This window comes from Schistocerca serialis, chromosome 2, assembly GCF_023864345.2.
Source record: "Schistocerca serialis cubense isolate TAMUIC-IGC-003099 chromosome 2, iqSchSeri2.2, whole genome shotgun sequence".
Taxonomy (NCBI): Eukaryota; Metazoa; Arthropoda; class Insecta; order Orthoptera; family Acrididae; genus Schistocerca; species Schistocerca serialis.
Genome location: NC_064639.1, coordinates 734,342,263 through 734,361,811, shown reverse-complemented (window position 1 = coordinate 734,361,811; position 19,549 = coordinate 734,342,263). Strand labels below are relative to the sequence as shown.

The 19,549-nt window shown below is 46.0% G+C and overlaps 1 protein-coding gene across 1 annotated transcript in view; it reads right to left on the bottom strand.

The window, feature by feature from the left end:
* Positions 1–19,549, bottom strand: part of LOC126456373 (Down syndrome cell adhesion molecule-like protein Dscam2) — a 289,440-nt gene that overhangs the window by 162,785 nt on the left and 107,106 nt on the right. Inside the window, exons 8-10 of the mRNA XM_050092127.1 lie at positions 6,168–6,300; positions 4,591–4,749; positions 4,180–4,464 (exon numbers count right to left, since the gene is read on the bottom strand). Coding sequence (XP_049948084.1) covers positions 4,180–4,464; positions 4,591–4,749; positions 6,168–6,300 — 577 coding nt within the window. The remainder of the gene's footprint in view (positions 1–4,179; positions 4,465–4,590; positions 4,750–6,167; positions 6,301–19,549) is intronic.

Genomic DNA, 19,549 nt, shown 5'->3' with positions numbered 1-19,549 from the left:
TGCAGTAAGGAAGAGTATCTTATTAAAATCAGCTGCTTCACACTGCAAATGACGACGAAGATCCAGAAAATACGATGTAGAAATTTGTCAGACCTGACAGTTACATATATGAAATGTATCTGAAAACATTCTGGTGCCTAGCTAAAGTCCGATATTCCGACTATCATTACTACGATTAATACAACTGTACACTGCACTTGCACTGATCATGTTTTGGCAGCAATAAAATACTTTTAATTTATATTTAGATCCCAGAAAGATATGATTATCCAGCATCTGTTGCATCTGTCCAATAGAAACGTTCGGTAGACGTGACGTTGAAAAACATGGAGGCCAATGTTGCTTGTTGCTGGCGCCCAGAGCGCAGTAACGCATAAACAGCTTCTCCGTGTTGATTACATACCTCTTTTGTTACGACTAGATTCATTTGCGTAGTCTAAGCATTGCCAACAGTCGCTATTAAGGAATTTTCATTGCATGGTGACTTGGTCTAACAGCTGTGAGTTAATTATTAGAGAAATTTCATCGAACGCATAGGGAAAAGTTACTGCTTATTCAGGAATATAATTTGTTCACTATTCAAAAGATCGCGCAGGCCAAAGCCTCATAATTCTTAGATACTTCGGTGATTCATAGAGCGTGAGGATCGATGAAGAATGGATGTATAGTTGGAACCTGCAATCACGGTCATAATTCTTTTGGAAAATATTTTTATCTTTACGAAATTTTCTTTACCTACGACAATAAGACGACTGCCAACCACTTTCCATTGAATATGCTGCACTAGCACACGAACGGAATGTGGGCGGCCTTTAAATACCGATTAACGCATTTGGAGAGTTTCCAATTTCTGATCGCGGTTGCGAAAAGAACGCCGAAAATACTGCGAGACTTCTTTAGAAAAGCTCAGCTGTAATCCGAGAAAGCTTGAAATATAAGGGGCGATTGAAAAGTGTCCGTTCGAAGGTCGAACAGTCCAGAATTGGTATGGTAATCATGCAAAACCGCCCTGAGAATAGAGGCAATCTTCCCGCCGAAGCACCACGTTGAAGATGCCCGCTCGGTGAAACACTGTGTCCCGCTGTATGAAGAAATCCGTAGCTACCTACTACATATCCTCTTCCGACAGGAATCGTCGAACTTCAAGGCTGTTCTTAAGGTATCGAAGCGTAACAATCGCATGGCGAAAGATCAGGATTATGGGGTGGGCGCTCGAGTATCTCGCACTTGAGTTGACGTAACTTCTGCGTTACAACATATACGGCTTGAGATCGAGCGTTATCATGAAGTAGCAGGACGGAACTTGGTGCACATTTCCACAACGGTGGTTTTCTACAGGCATGCTGCCCCGAAGACACTCTTCATTCTCCGATGGATGTCTGCCGGCGATTGTCCTTCGGCAGCCGAGAAAAGAATAACAGCATGTTGGTACTGTTTAGACGCATTTATAATAGCGTCATCATAGTTCACGTTTCAGAATTAACAACATGCACGTTGGAAAGACACAAATGCCCCACCAAACACTTACGTACATATCGCTGCTTATATACCCGCATCGGAGTCATGTTACGTTGCAAATGGCCTGCAGCAACACCCTCAAACGGAAACTTTTTGATTGCTTCTTATATAATTTCTATTGTCTTTTCGAGGAACAGAAATACACGAAAGAACACAATAACTTTTTTTCACGTGTGCTGTAACTGAAGAAAATGTCGCTCCCCCACTGATTAGCTGCTATTTTCAGCCCTAAGAATTTTATTACTCAGACTTTTCACAACATTTCACTTTGCGTTAGATTGATTTTTGCAGTTAACTTTCAAACTGTTGAAGAAAGAATGTCAGGAGAATATTTCAGTGGCTGGCTTTCCAGAGAGCATTAAGATATCTACCGAGGATAATCACTATTACATGCGAGAGTTAGTCAATGTTTTAAATATCACCTGTAAAAGTGTCAAGCTGTGACCATGAAAACTGATGATGGTTTTAGATTTCCTCTCCATACTGATCCTGGCTACAGCGCCACTGAGTTTTCAAAACCAGAAAATGGGATGTTGCGGCACACACAAAGGCTAACTACACTTAGTCACTATGGCGGTGACGTCAATTGGTAGTTTATGTAGTGTTGCATTATGAAGTAATGTATGCATTGTATATGTATTTTGTGCAGTGACTGGAAGTGAGCAGTGCATGAACAGTGTTGCACTAGATTTTTACAATATTACATAACGCCTTTGTGAAACAGTATTGTACACTGGGGAAAAATCGAATGAGGGAGCACGGTTTTGAACAGAGTGACCTTGTATTTGCGAGAGTGGAGGCTACAGTCTCCATTTGACTATCCTGATTTAAGTTTTCTTAAATTTCATAAATTACTTGAGGCAAATGCTAGGATGATTCCCACTACAAGACCGCAGACTACCTTTCCATCCTTGTCAAACTAGACTTTTGGTATGTAAAAGCCTGTATGTATGAACTACGTTATTTTTGTTGTTCTTAAATTGCGTTTCCAAGACATTCCCAGCATCCTTGTAAAACTGATTTACCCGTTTACAGAATTATGATTACTACTGCGGAAAAAGAACTGAAACGTGAATCATACAAAAGAGCACCTAAGAAATAACTCTGTGGCCAATGTCTTACTGATTTCTGTATTGAAGACTAAAATGTGAATGTGTTATAGAGTGGCGAAGAGTTCTCGGGCTTCCAGCCGGGTGGCGGTGTCTTCAAACAGCGACGTTTCGACGAGTGACATACTCATCATCTTCTGGCCAGAAGATGATGAGTATGTCACTCGTCGAAACGTCGCTGTTTGAAGACACCGCCACCCGGCTGGAAGCCCGAGAACTCTTCGCCAGCTGTATACGCCGGGAAAGCATACACTCACATGTTATAGAGTGTATAATTATTTATAAAATGAAACATTGAATATCCAGGCTGGAATAATGATAATATCATGAAAAGGATAGATTGCTAATCACCATACAGCGGAGATGCTGTGTCGCAGATAGGCGCAACAAAAAGACTGTCAAACAAGTTACCCAATGTTCATCCTTCTTTCCTGCGTTTCACTTATCTTACTTGTTTGACAGTCTTTTTGTTCTGCCTATCTGCGACTAACAACTCTGCTGTGTGGTGAGTAGCAAACTATCTTTTTCATAATACTGTATTTATAAAATGAGTGTGTTTTCTGTTGTTTCCCGTTGTGTAGTGTTATTATGTGATAATGATGAATGCTAAATAAATATTATGAAAGAAAAAGTCTTTCGTATTATACATGGGGTCTCATCATGTCCGTCAGAGGCTGGTATAAAAATTTCAAACTAATATCTTTAAGATATTGTCAAGTTAATGTATTTACGCTCAATTTGTATGAAAATAAAATGAATTCACCTAATCCATTGAAAGAGTCTTTCATGATAGAGAGGGATTAAAAGTGAAAAATTTTAATGTCTCTTAAATTTACTGGGTTAGCTGAAAAATCTGGCTGCGGGTACAAACATAGTAAAACCGTGAAAAATAAATTTTGGAATGGTTTCTTCATTGCTAGGTACAGTCCAGTTGATGAACATTCTTCCTAGGAGTATTCTAGCGATATCAACAGACTGCCAACTACTGATATAATTTTTGAGGAGAATATTTCGCAATGGCGACAAAGTTAGTGTATGCCACTTGTCGCAAACAAAGGAATGTAAGTTAGGTTTTAACGTCCCGCAGATATAAAAGCAATTGGTGTTGGCGCCAGATCGGTTCGACAAAGTGGGGCGAGTAAATCGATCGTCACCTTATTAACCTATTCGCCTGATGTGGCTTACGGAAGACACAGATAGTCTAAATCTTGACGAGGAGTTGGTGGGGAAATAAACTTTGCTATTCAGTTAGTTGGTCTGGGAAGTACAATCAACTTTCAAGAGACATTAACCACTTCTCCACTTTTTACTTCATGAAGTAAATTGAACAAATAATTTTGTACCGCAGATAAATACTTATAATTCTTCCTAGAATTCTAAGTATTTATCTTAGGAACAAAACTTCAAACGATGTATCCCCTGGAAGTAGAATGATTATTGCGTCAAATGTGAAATATCTTATCCGTATATTATCTCAAGTACAAGGCTAATATTGTGCTGAAGGGCATTAATCAGTTATAAGTTAAAATACTCTTTACAGTGATGTGCTTACCATTTACTATGATCGGTACCGTGTAGTTCGTGATGGCTGCCGCATTCGACGCCTGACAAGTATAATTTCCAGAATGATTCACAGCGAGGCCGTTGAAGCTCAGTGTGCTCGAGTAATCGTCTATTGTCTTTTCTGTGATTCCTTGCCCATGAGGAATTGCCTTGCCATCTTTTAGCCAACGAATGGACACTGGGAAATCTCCTTTACTGATAATACATGTCAGATGGATTCTCATTCCTCGCTGAAGGTTAGACTTGACCAATATGGGATCTATCTCCGGCGCCTCTGAAAGAGAATGGTCGTTACGCTTAAATCTATATTACAGATTCGGTTACACAAAGTTGGTCAATCATATTTGCATAAACGCTAATTTGGCGCCGTCGTGTTTGATATACCATGTAGTCAGCTTACCCATAACTTGAACATTCATCTTCCTTCTGGCGGTGTCTCCATCTGGGTTGCTGGCCACGCAGACGTAACCGCCCTCGTCGTCCACTTTACGGATGTCTCTAATCAGAAGCGTTCCATTTGAAAACACCGTTTGGCGGTGAGTATCAATAAGAGGTCTTCCTGAAACAAACACTTTAAATGAGAAAACAACTGATTTCCGAAAAAGGCACAGTGTATATAGTACGAGATGACTACCTGAAGATCAGCGTTAATGAAAAACTACTTGTGCTAATTTAAAACATGTGGGTGAAGAGCGGCACGCTGTATCTTTACGAGCCAACTCTTCCCCATAAGGGGCAAGGAAATTAAGGAAAGATAAAACTAGTAGTGCTAAAATTAAATGTATGAGCTGATAAACTTAAATGTTTGAGCTGTGATAAACTGGTTATTTGGTGCAACAAATTAAATTTAACATTATAAGTAATCCTTCCTCACTGAACGTACTACGTTGTCCTATTAGAAGGAATTGCTGGTATTACCGAATCTTGTAATTACGTGGTTCAATTGGAATGACTACTTTACGCTTTGGGACACATAAGAGCTTTTCCACTTTCTTCTACAACTAATAAACTCGATAAGCAGAATATGGTGGTAGATGCTGGTGCTGAACGAACGGTCTAAACCACACAGGTACTGTCTACGAAGCTCAATACTTACTTGTGTCTGAAAATACACCACCACATTTAATATGTTGTAAACTTATCACATATCTCAATAATCAATGACCAAATCGGCTAAGTCTTTATCACTTACGACGTCCGCCACATCGATGTTTTGCTACTGTTTGACCGTACATTCAAATTATTTCGTATAATGTGGCGATGACTGAATAAAGTTAAGTAAATCTTTTTATCATTCACGTAATAAAGTGAACTAATATCTCATATGATGTAGTTCCTGTCAACCATCTCCTAGTCAAAGATCTATGTTATGACCAGGTGATTGTAATTTCATCAGGTCATAACAGTTATGCTTAGTAATAGTCATAATTCTGTCTCTTGGCCCATGTGCTCTAGTTCCTTAGTTGCAAGTATTCTAAACCATTGGGATCAAGATCAAATCACTAAATGTTTTGTTATACCAGGAACAAAACCGATGACTACCCCTTACACTCAAACTCCGCCAGAGAGTTTCAGATGACCTTGTCTTTGATTTGAATGCCTCTCTTTGAGGGCTCAACAAATTTCAGATGTCCACTTGGGGAAATGCCCCCGTAGTTTTAGTGACCTCCCATTCCTAGGTGCAAGCGTCGAAGGCCGGTGCGGCCGTGACAAACCCTATGTGCATAACCGCTGTGGTCAGCAGATTCTGAGCTCTCTCTGTGTCCAGTATCCCAGTCAGGCAAACCATATCTCCTTTAATGTTTACCGATACACAACATCTTCATGTGTCACAGCACAAACGAAAACATTCCTAGCAGCAGTCTAGAGCCGCCGAAGAGTCGAGAAAGGTGCATCGCACACGGTGCACAATAATATATTGCTAGGCTCTATGGTGATAATACGACAAGCAACTACCGTTCAGTCGCAACAACTCACCATCTTTCTCCCAGTAAATGCTGCTGATGGGGTACCCTGTGACATAGCAGTTGAAGGTGACAGTCGTTCCGGCAACCACTCTCTTGTCCTGCATCGGTTTGATATACGGTGGGCCAATCACATGCAGGTACGCCTATTTCATAAGAATCAAAGACATACAATGAAAAATATTTCTTCACATACATACAAAAGGATTCATTTTAATCCACAGCAATTAGTAGTGATGATAGCAGAAAATAAGTGTTAAATGCAGCAAAAAATGTTATTATAGTAGCTTTATTCATTAACATTTTCTTAGTATATGTAAATAACAGACACGGCAGTCAAACGACCTATTTGGCAGCACTGGAAATAGCACTTTACGTTGGGAACGAAAAAACGGGTGTGGTGCCATCTGGATAACGAACCTGTATCATTTCAGTCGAAATGTCGTCGTGGACCGATTTTTTTTTTTTTTGGTAGGGTTTAAGGGCGCTCAACTGCTGAGGTCATTAGCGCCCAGTCACTGGTGTTAGAGCACATGTAATCTGCTAAAACTCAAGGGGATGGGGGGACATCAGAAGGACCTGACAAAGATGCAGATAAAATAAGCAAAAAGGTTAAATTTCTTTGGACAAGCCAGTTAAAGTTATAAAACGCAGAATACGAGCAGCTGCTCGAGCATCATCAGCTAAAACATCCGGTAAAGTAGATGGCAGGGACAGGATAACACGAAATTGACTAAAACGGGGACACGACAATAAAACATGGTGCACTGTTAATGTCTGACCACAACGGCACTGCGGGGCTGGGTCACCGGAGAGCAGGTAGCGGTGGCTAAACCGGCAATGCCCAATCCGCAACCTGGTCAGAAGGACCTCCTCGCGCCGAGAAGGTCGGGAGGATGTTGTCCAAGCAGTTGGGAGCGGTTTTACTGCCCGGAGCTTGTTTCCTTGGAGGGATGACCAAGCATCCCACCACAACGACACAAGCCTCTTACATACATCCCACGAACGTCAGATGACGGGACACAATGGGAGGCTGGCCGAGGCAGGAGGACTGCAGCCTTGGCTGCAGCATCCGCAGCTTCATTCCCAGGCACTCCTACATGTCCGGGAACCCACAGAAAGCTGACAGAACCACCATTATCAGCGAAAGAATGGAGGGACTGCTGTATCCGTTGAATCAAGGGATGGACCGGATAGGGAGCTCCAAGGCTCTGAAGAGCACTGAGTGAGTCAGAGCAGAGTACATGCGATGAATGGCGGTGGCGGCGGGCATACTGAACGGCCTGATGGAGAGCAAAAAGCTCGGCCGTAAAGCTGGAACATTGGTCGAGGAGCCGGTATTTAAAGGTGGCGGCCCCGACGACAAAGGCACAGCCGACACCATCGTCAGTTTTGGAGCCATCGGTGTAAATAAAGGTGTGACCGGCAAGTCGAGCACGAAGTTCGACAAACCGTGAGCAATACACTGCAGCCGGAGTACCCTCCTTCGGGAGTGATCTGAGGTCGAGATAAATAGGAACCGGAGCCTGGAGCCAAGGTGGTGTCGGGCTCTCACCCTCTCTGAAGGTGGTAGGGAGGGCAACATCCAATTGTCGAAGCAGGCGACGGAAGCGGACTCTGGGGGGCAGCAGGGCAGACACATACAACCCGTACTGACGGTCGAGAGAATCGGCGAAGAAGGACTCGTAAGAGGGGTGGTCGGGCATAGACAACAGCCGGCAGGCATACCGACACAGCAGTACGTCGCGCCGGTAGGTCAATGGTAACCCGGCAGCTTCAGCATAAAGACTCTCGACAGGACTAGTGTAGAAGGCTCGGGTCGCAAGACGTATCCCCCGATGGTGGATGGAATTAAGCCGGCGTAAGAGGGATGGCCGAGCGGACGAGTAGACGAAGCTCCCATAATCCAGCTTTGATCGGACTATGGACCGATACAAGCGAAGTAGGACAGTGCGATCCGCTCCCCAAGATGAACCGCTAAGAACTCTGAGGACATTAAGGGAACGTGTACAACGGGCCGCCAAATAAGAGACATGTGGAGACCAACACAGTTTCCTGTCCAACGTGAGCCCTAGAAACTTAGTTGTGTCCACGAATGGGAGAACAACGGGACCGAGATGTAAGGATGGCGGAAGGAACGCTTTATATCGCCAAAAGTTGATACAAACCGTCTTCTCTTCCGAGAACCGGCAGCCATTTGCCACGCTCCATGAGTAGAGGCTGTCTAGACAACGCTGAAGGCAGCGCTCCAGGAGGCATGTTCTCTGGGAGCTGCAGTAGATCGCGAAGTCATCGACAAAGAGAGAGCCTGAGACATTAGGTGGAATGCAATCCATAATTGGATTGATCGCGATGGCAAAAAGGGCGACACTCAAGACGGAGCCCTAATTCACTCCGTTCTCCTGGAGGAAGACGTCGGACAATACGGAACCCACACGTACCCTAAACTTTCGATCCGTTAAAAAGGAATCAATAAAAAGGGGCAGGTGACCGCGTAGGCCCCACCTGTGCATAGTGCGGAGGATACCTCCTCTCCAACAGGTATCATAAGCCTTCTCCAAGTCGAAGAACACGGCTACCGTCTGGCGCCTTCGCAAAAAGTTGTTCATGATGAATGTCGACAAGGTCACAAGGTGGTCAACAGCGGAGCGGCGGCGACGAAAGCCGCATTGGACATTAGTAAGTAGTCGTCGAGTTTCAAGAATCCAGACTAACCGAGCATTAACCATGCGCTCCATCACCTTACAGACACAGCTTGTAAGAGAAATGGGGCGGTAACTAGAAGGAAGGTGTCTATCCTTCCCGGGTTTGGCTATAGGAACAACAACGGCGTCACGCCAACGCATGGGGACTTTACCTTCAGTCCAGACGCGATTGTAGGCACGAAGAAGGAAGCTTTTGCCCGCCGGAGAAAGGTGTGCCAGCATCTGAACGTGAATGGCATCTGGCCCCGGAGCAGAGGACCGGGACAGTGCAAGCGCACGTTCGAGTTCCCGCATAGTAAAGGGGGTATTATAAGTTTCCAGATTCAGCGAGTTGAAGGAAGGTCGCCGAGCCTCTTCTGCCTCTTTCCTGGGAAGGAAGGCAGGATGGTAATGGGCGGAGCTTGAAACCTCCGCGAAAAAGCGGCCAAAGGCGTTGGAGACAGCCACAGGATCAACAAGGACCTCATTACCTGAGGTCAGGCCAGGTACTGAGGAGTGGGCCTTAATGCCCGACAGCCGGCGCAGGCTACCCCAAACGACGGAAGAGGGAGTAAAACTGTTAAAGGAGCTGGTGAAAGAGGCCCAACAAGCTCTTTTGCTGTCTTTGATGACTCTACGGCATTGCGCTCGGAGTCGTTTGTATTCAATACAATTCGCCAACGTAGAATGGCGGCGAAAGGTGCGTAAAGCACGTCGTCGAGCACGGATAGCGTCCCTACAAGCCTCGTTCCACCAGGGGACGGAAACGCGACGTGAAGAATAAGTAGTACGAGGAATGGAACGTTCGGCAGCATTGATGATAACAGCCGTGAGGTATTCGACCTGACTGTCACAACTGGGAAAATCGTGGTCCGAAAAGGTCGCCAGGGAGGAGTAATGTCCCCAGTCAGCTTTCAGGATGTTCCAGCTCGAAGGACGTGGGGATGGGGTGTGGTGCAGGAGACGAACGACACAGGGGAAGTGGTCGCTCGAATAGGTGTCAGAAAGGACATACCACTCGAACCGACGGGCAAGAGTGGTAGAACAGATCGAGAGGTCCAAGTGGGAGTAGGTATGAGTAGAGTCCGAGAGGAAAGTCGGGGCGCCGGTATTGAGGCAGACAAGATTGAGATGGTTGAAGACATCCGCCAAGAGTGAGCCTCTTGGACAGGATGCAGGAGAGCCCCAAAGGGGATGATGGGCATTGAAGTCGCCAAACAATAAGAACGGCGGGGGAAGCTGAACGATCAGGTGCATCATGTCAGCCCGACTAACAGCAGATGACGGTGGAGTGTAGATGGTACAAACTGAAAAAGTAAAAGAAGAAAGAGTAATGCGGACAGCTATTGCTTGGAGTGGGTTGGTCAATGGGATGGGATGGTAATAAACATCGTCCCGAACGAGCAACATGACCCCACAATGAGCTGGGATACCGTCCACAGGGGTGAGGTCATACCGCTCCGAGGTATAGTGGGTAAAGGCAATACAGTCAGTCGGGCGCAACTTGGTTTCCTGGAGACCAAGGACGATCGGACAGTGCAGGCGGAGGAGCAGTTGTAAGTCCTCCCGATTAGATCGAATACCTCTTATGTTCCAATGAAACAACGCCATCGCTAGTCAAAAGGTTGGGGGAACGAGACGGGGGAAGAGCTGGTCACCTCGACGGCCGCGGAGGGCCAGGTTGCGAGGGAACAACGCTACAACCGACGGGAGGCGGATCCGGTTCCATCGACTCGTCGCCAGCCACGGCCGCTGTCCGTGGTTGTGTAGGAGGGGCCGCATCATTTGCCGACGAAAGGCCGGCGGAGCGCCTGGCAGCAGAGCGCCCCGGCGAAACTGAGGACGGCCGGGAGCAGCGACTCACGGATGGAGCGTCAGACGAAACGCGCCGGGGTGGAGAGGGGGATAGAGACTTCTTCTTGGAGGCCTTCTTGGAAGGCCGAGGAGGCACAGGGATGGTGGGCTGGACCCGAAGAAGGTCCTCACGCGCGGGGTCCGTTTTGGAACGCCGGACCTCGGAAGCTGGGGTCCGGAACGTTTCCCCGATGGACGCCTGAGAAGAGGATCGCTTCTCAGGTGGCGTGGGGGGAGGAGGAGGAGGAGGAGGAGGAAGGGTGGCCCCTGGGGCAGAGGGGGCGGGGGCCACGGGGGAGGAGGATTTGGAAGGGAGGGATTTTGGAGGCAGAGGCAGAGCCCCCTGATGGGCGGAGGAGGCGGAGGGGGGACAGGATAGGGGTGAGGATACTGCGGAAGGAGTGGACACTACTGAGGCAAACGAAGTGGTCAATGGCACGGGATGGAGGCGGTCGTACTTCTTCCGGGCCTCAGAATAAGAGAGCTGATCCAAAGTTTTGATTTCTTGTATCTTCTTCTCCTTCTGATATGCGGGGCAGTCTGAGGATCTAGGCGAGTGGACGCCAGGACAATTAACGCACCGAGGTGGTGGGGTGCATGTATGTTCCTCACGAAGAGGATGTCCACAATCGCCACAAAGGGGCTCAGCCTCACACCGTGACGACATGTGCCCAAAGCGCAAACACCTAAAACAGCGCATAGGAAGCGGGACGTAAGGTCGCACGTCACACAGGTAGCACATCACCTTTACCTTCTCCGGGAGAACGTCCCCCTCGAAGGCGAGGATAAAGGCCCCGGTGTCGATGCGACGGTCTTTGGGGCCGGGCTGGACTCGCCGGACGAAATGCACGCCTCGGCGCTCCAGGTTGGCCCTGAGCTCCTCATCAGATTGTAGCAGGAGGTCACGATGAAATATAACCCCCTGCGTCCTATTTAGTGCCAGATGTGGGACAATGGATACTGGGATGTCCCCTAGGCGGTCGCACGCCTGGAGCGCCGCCGACTGTGTGGCGGAGGTGGTCTTGATAAGAACGGACCCTGAACGCATCTTGCTGAGAGCCTCGATTTCCCCGAAGACGTCCTCAATGTGCTGAACAAAGAACATGGGCTTGGAGGTGGCGAACGTCCCCCCATCGGTTCGAGAACAGACCAAATAGTGGGGGAAGTACTTCGCCCCAAGCCGGCGGGCCTGTCCCTCCTCCCATGGAGTGGCCAAGGGGGAAAGGGCAGGAGAACCAGAACTAGAAACGGTACCTTTTCTTTTGAAAGACTCGGCCGCAGAGCGACCTGATACATGTTGACGTTTCATCTGCGAAACGTCCGCCCCGATACCACCCACTCCGACCAGGGGCTCTCCCCACGGGCGCCACCCAGCCGCAGCAAGGGCCACCTGGCAGGAGGACCATTGCCGGGAGTCCTGATGCCCCAAGGAGACGGGCATCTACTCCTTGGCCGACGTGGGGAGGGTGCAGCTCAGGTATCGGCAGTACGATCCCTGTGTTGTCAGGGGGCTACAACCTAGAGGGTACATGACGACCCCACCACAACGGGCTGGCTACCGTGCTGGATTTCTGGTGCCATGAAAAGTCCGTCATGATCGCTGGTGCAGATGGAGATGAACTATGGGCGTAACTTGGACAACCCATCAGGCGTTTAGGCCCAATTTGAGGAATAGTGGGTATGGTTACAACGCCAGTGCAATGCTGAGTGCCAAGGTCTTAGTGCACTTAGGACCAGTGGTACACCATGTAAGGTGTCCTTCCCCAAAAGGCTCGTACTTCTGTAGAATTTTGAAAAATGGAGGTCAAACCCCATGGGGGACCATCACATAGAAGGCCGAAACGGTTGAAACTCCTTTTAGTCGCCTCTTACGACAGGCAGGAATACCTCGGGCCTATTCTTACCCCGGACCCGCAGGGGGGGTCGTGGACCGATGAACGACGCACTGTTGCCATGAAGGCGTTTCACAAGAACAGCGGCAACTACAGGACCGTGTAGCATGTACATAGTTCTAATTACAATCTTGCATGTCATTTCTCAGTCCCGGAGGCAAGTGCTATCAAAGAGTGGGTACAGAACTTTGAGGAAACGGGCGATACTGTGCGAAAGAGGGTTAGAAGTGCAAAACACGTGCAGCACCAGAGAAAGTTGCCTGAGTGGGAGGAGCCTTCCGTCGAAGTCCCAGGCGTTCTCAAGCATGCACTGCAACTTAACATATCGGTTTGCGGTGTGCGGCGAATATTGCACAAGGAACTGCAGTACCACCCATACAATTTTTAGAAAAACTGAATGCGGACGACGTCCCAAAGAGACTACGCTTTTCCCGGGAATGGAACTCATGAACGATAACCCAGGCCTCTGTGACAGACTGATAGTGAGCGATGAGGTCAGATTTTATGTGTCAGACTTTGTCAATAAACAAAACTTTATACACTGGGAATCATAGGTCCTTACTTTTCTGAAGACGATCGTGTTAAAGCTGTTGCTGTAATCACAGAACATTATATTCACATGTTGAATCATTTCCTAGTGCGACAGTTCGCCTATCTTCCTGTAGCTGTATACATTCTTCCGACAAGATGGGACCACATGCCTTACGTGGTTGCAATCCATTAACGTGCTACAAAATATTTCCAAGAAAGGGGACATTTCTTGGCCTCCAAGATCCCTTGAGCTTTCAGAATGTGATTTCTTCCTGTGGAGTCATTTGAAAACTCAGATCTTTCTGTGGGAACCACAAAACACAATGAACTAACTGAAAAATGAAATTCGAGAAGAAGTTAATCGAATTCCAGTGCCAGACCTGCAAGATGTTATGTCTAACATCCGTAAAAGACTTGAAATGTTTGTTAAGGGAAATGGCGGCCATCTACGTGAACTCATTTTCAAGTGATGGGCATTTTAAACACCAAGCGTAGTAAATTTGTGTTGTATTTATTCTGTGAATAAATTTGTATCGCTGGTGGAGGTTTCTAAATCGCCCATTTCACTAGCGCACCTATTAGTTTTGTATTTCAATATCTTCCGCTAGTATTATAGTGACCCTTTTACCTATATACATCAAATACTGTCCATTTTTCTATACATCAGAAAAATTTACAAATTTTATAATTTATAAATATTTTGTCCTATTTCGAAACTTTGAGAAATAAAAAGAATGATTGTGTCGAAAATAAAACCTGAAATATATGGAAGAGGTCACTGTCTATCATATCACGCAGTTAGGCTTTTCTTGTTCCATTCGCGTATGGTTAGCGGGAAGAGCGTCTGTGCGCGTTGGGATTCATCTCATTTTGCCTTCGCTTCCTGTATATTTAGGATATTCCATGGTTCCTCACCTAATACTTTCTTGATAATTCGAAGGCAGTCTTTCGTGGGATCACTGGCGTCTACCTTTAAGTTCAGGTTCTTTCAGCATGTCAGTAACACTGTCCTATGGGCCACAACTGTGACCAATCGCGATATCGTTATTTGTACCCATAGTTAGTCCTATTTAGTGGGGGTCCCCCATTTTCCCAGTATCCTGCCAATGAACGGAGTCTGACAACTGCTATACCTAAGATAGAACCTGTGTGCTCATTCGATTTTGTACTCTCCTCATTTGTTACACCCAGGTATTTGTATGAACTGACTGATTACACTTGTCTCATGCATCTGGAGTCACAGAACACTACTTTTCTGTGTTTTGTGAAGTGCACGATTTTGCAATTGTGATGGCTTAGAGCAAGTTGCCAGTCTTTGCGAGACTCTGAACTCCTATCAAGAAATGAATGAAAGTATTTTTAAAACAGCATTCATTATAGATAACAGCATCATCTACGGATAGTCTGAGGGTCCTATTGATGTTGTCTGCCATGTCACTAACAGAAAGCGTCCCGGCAAACTTGCCTGGGCTACAATTGATGTAACTTCTATGTCTGTCAACCACTCTCCATCCAAGATAAAATGCTACATCCTTCTTACTAAATCTTTAGGCTAGTCAGAAATTTGAATTGATACCCCATACGACAATATTTACGTTAATAGGCGTTGGTGTGGTACTGTGTCAAATACTTTTATTAAGTCAAGGAATGCTGCATATACCTGACTGCCTTGATTTATAACTTTCATAATGCCATTTGGGAATTGAGCGAGTTGTGTTTCGCAAAAATAAGTTTTCGGAATCCATTCTTATTCGTATGATGGAGGTTTATGTTTAAGATAGCTCACTATGTTTGATCTCAGAGCATGTTCTCACATACTAGAACAGATCTATGTCAGTGAGAACAGCGCAAGATGTCGCTTGCTTTAATCATAAATATATGTCTGTGAGATGATAAATGTTATTATTTGTAAATAAAGAAAAGTAATGTCTTCTCAATAACCTATTATGGCACTTTTGTTGCCTGTTGTAAGTTTCAGAACTCAAATTAATAATCAAATTATTTAATTTAATAAGATTGAACCTCACATTTCTGGTGCACCCATGTACCACCACAATAAAATATAAACAATGAATTTTTGAGGGGTGTGTTGAGAATAGTGGTGGATTTAGGTTTACAAAGTAATGACAAGTTTTATTAACAAGCTGATAAATCTTACACAAAAATAACAAACACAAATCAGAAAAGGAATGGTGTTTGATTGGCAAAGCTTACACTGGGGTGGAAGCTGTACAAACACTCCCCTGAACTAATCTCTTTTGCAACGTAATCTGACTTCGTTTACATGAATCCACTGCGAGGCCCAACTCAATTCAAATGGAATCAACTACGACCAAGTATGGTTCATCTGAGAACAGGGAGCCTTGTATATCATTTAACAATCCTATGCAAGTGCAGCAATACTTTACCCCTTCACCTTGTTTCAGGCGGCGGCAGAAGACGGTGGGCTGTGAGTGCGGAGCGGTGCGCTACGTCAGCTGTAATGTTGTGACGCGTCCATGAGAATTTGTAGACTACGCGGTCAGGTGTTATGATTATGACAACGCGGGAAACGTCCCTATCAGAGCCCTGAAATCCCGGCAGACTTCAGTGTGAGGTGCACCAGTTTGCTGGTCTAGCCAAATGAATTTGACTCTCAGGCATGGCAGTGGATTCTGGAATTGTCAAACGTCGATGGCCGACTCAGGATGAATAAGTTCATCCTTGTGACACACAATACAATTATATGCAGTTCCACTGTCGATACACTTGGAACTGCCTCTGGCTCTTAGTCCACCACAAGATACAGACCACAAGTCTCACTCACTTGCGAAAGACCTGAAGTTCTCCACCAGACGAGGACCAGAAGATGAAGAATGCAAAGAATCACAACCACTTTCGCCAAAGCCTCGGTAAGGGAGATGAATTAGCAGAAACGAACCCCCCCCCCCCCCCCCACATTGTACAAACCAATCGAACTATTCTCTACTCATTGAATCCCCACTGTTGACTGTTCCGTTGGCCTGGTAGCCAATCCAGACACAGCACCAGGGATTCCACGTTCAGGGCGCAACCCTCCACTTGCATATCCTGAGGGGAGCCAATCAGCGAATTCAAATCTCTCTCGTCTGGAGAAAGGAGATTTTAGACTAGGGAGGCGTCATTCCCATGGTAAGTATGGCCATGTTTCTGGCCAAAAAATCTACCCGGATATGACCTTGGTCTCTCATTTACAGAGAGATCTAATCTTTCTGGGCCATACATTTCCAATTTCTGGAAGAAAACTGTTAAGCTTCCCTGACACTCGAGCCCATGAGATATGTTTTTGCTGATTGATAAAAGAACCTGGCAGCTTCCTGGCATCAACGAAGTTAATCAAGGCAGTTACAGTCTTGCCTCCACTAAACACGAGCACCAGCTGCTCTGTCCGTATCGTCCCAGCTTATAACATGAGAATGTACGGAGTTTTATGAACCTCGCACGATTTTCACAAGGGCTTAATTTACAGCTATCTCTCTTACAAAGCTTTCTCCACCCACTTTCCACCAACTGGCCAACTTCGCAATGGACTGCCACCCGGGTTAGGTAGATGTTTTGTGAATCAGCGCCCTTCTGTCTGATCATAAGTGGAAGAAGGAGAGTGCTATGGCCAGACATCCCACTGCAGATACGATCCGCTGAGTGCTACCCCCAGAATCACTCATACTCAAAATTTATGGACCCAATCCATCTTTCTCCCTGTTCTCCATCGACTCCACTACAGCCCCTAAGGTACATGCAGTTGAAAGAACATTCTGCTCACAATTTTCTCACGTAAAATGTCATAAACCACGCATATCAAATGCACTACTGGGGAAAACCGAGACCATGACCTGAAATATAAACATTAATCTGACTGACAATGTTATTAAAATGAGAGAGCGCGCCACTCTCTGGTACAGTGTGAAGGTGCGCTGCAACAATGGTCACCGTGCTGACAGACCACCGTGTTCCGGACGTCGTTGCACTGCCTCTGTGGATATTTGTCTTGCTGCAAACAAGCTTATTTTCGAACTCCAACGAATGTGCATCGCTGAGAAACCTTGCATGTTCGAGCATAAAATATGTCTGTTCTTTCTAGCGCTAGTCCACTGGGGCCATTGAGATCCTGCATGACGATGTGTATATAACTGTAGTAGGAGCACCAATATCGCAGCAAAATAAACTTCAGTCTCGAAAGACTATGATCGATATGCTGTCGAAATTCAGCACAGACCACCAAGATTTTCTTCTTATATGACGCATAACACTGTTATTTATTTATTGACCTTTAGTGTTAGCCATTTAGTCAGAGAAATGAGCGTTCAAATGGTTCAAATGGCTCTGAGCACTATGGTTCAAAAAATGGCTCTGAGCACTATGGGACTCAACATCTTAGGTCATAAGTCCCCTAGAACTTAGAACTACTTAAACCTAACTAACCTAAGGACATCACACACACCCATGCCCGAGGCAGGATTCGAACCTGTGACCGTGCAGTCCCGCGGTTCCGGACTGCAGCGCCAGAACCGCTAGACCACCGCGGCCGGCTGAGCACTATGGGACTCAACTTCTGAGGTCATTAGTCCCCTAGAACTTAGAACTAGTTAAACCTAACTAACCTAAGGATATCACACACATCCATGCCCGAGGCAGGATTCGAACCTGCGACCGTAGCAGTCGCGCGGTTCCGGACTGAGCGCCTAGAACCGCTAGACCACCGCGGCCGGCAGAAATGAGCATTGATAGATTTGATATACAATTTCGTATATGCAACACAGGCGTATTAAATTACCCTAATGCCATTTAAAGTTCATGATACACGTTGTCCAGATGGTCCAACAAGTCTTACATGAGATACCAGACTGGCCCTTGACCCATAATAAGTGAATACGTTTATGTTGGCTTTCAAAATGGTTCAAATGGCTCTGAGCACTATGGAACTTAACATCTGAGGTCATCAGTCCCCTAGAACGTAGAACTACTTAAACCTCACTAACCTAAGCACATCGCACACACCCATGCCCGAGGCAGGATTCGTACCTGCGACCGAAGCGGTCACGCGGTTGGCTTTCGCACTGGTAGATTAACTTAATTACATCAAGTACATGGCGGTTAGTGTTATGATTCTATTGCTGTTTTTCTAGGTTTTCCAGGGAACTCCTCGAATCCGTGACAAGAAGCATGTCGTCGAATTGATTTGCCGCGTATCGATGGGCCTCCTTAATTGCAAGAACGTAGCCACTGAAGATGCTGGCTTCCGTGGAAGCTTGAACACAGCCTAAGATAGAGGACCGCTGTAGCAGTAAGTAAAAAGTGTGCCCTCTCCTGTTTTGGAACCGTCTTTGAATACTGTGGCCGATGGCGGCCACATTGGTGCAATAAGATGGAAGTTACCAGTTGGAAAAGTGACTGATGAATCCAACTCCCCGGGCTGGTAGAAGATTTGGGGCTATTAGTTCAGTACTTCGTGACTCAAGCCAAATGCAGGAAGCTGAGAGTCTTTCAGTACGAGGGGTATGCAGTCTGTCTGCTAACTTGAACTAGTGGAGACGCAATCCTCCCTCGAATGTTATCGTGGTACCCAGTGTCCTAAATGAAGCAGTTCAGTTTACGAAGGAGAGGATTAACTGTATGTGCTGCTCTGGTAAGAATGAGTCCCTGAGCCAAGAAATTCCTCCTCAAATATAGGGCCTTCACCAAAAGCTTTCTAGGGCCTTCACCAAAAGCTCAATCGCATGCTTGAAATTCATTGCCCCAAGGCAGATACGTATAGGACGGTACTGCAGAGTATCGCTCTTGCGTAGTAGAAATGTGGAGGCATTTCCTTATGAAGTGCATCCATAACCCGATATTGAACGAAACATGCTACGGTACAGAGTGAGTAGGACTGGAACATCGGCTCTCCACTATACGCAGATAACGCTCCTACGATATTCAGTGACCGACCGACCTTGGTACTCAAATCATCCACATGGCTTCCCCACGTCAGTCTACTGTCGACATGGAGTCCATATGGAGCATAACAAGATGATTCAGCTGCTATTTCTGAACGAGAAACCTACTACATAATTTTTGCCTCATTTTCAGGATATAGAAGGCGTTAACCCCAACTACTTCGTGTGGGTGACTGAAATAACCATATAGACACAAAAGTAAGAGGATCACTACAAAAGAAATGCACACTAATTTTGTAAAAAAACCGTTTTCATTCTGCATGTGTGAAAGTTTTACAGTGTGTAGATACATCCTTCCCGCTTGTTTTCAACCTTAGTTCGACCTGTTCCCGTGAGTGGCGCCATCACTCTTCAGGATGTCTGCTACAGTTGACGTTCGTCAGAAGCAACGTGCTCTCATAGAATTCCTGTCCTGTGAAAACGAGACAGTGGAAAACATCCAAAATAGGTTGAAAAAAGTGTATGGAAATGCTGCTGTCG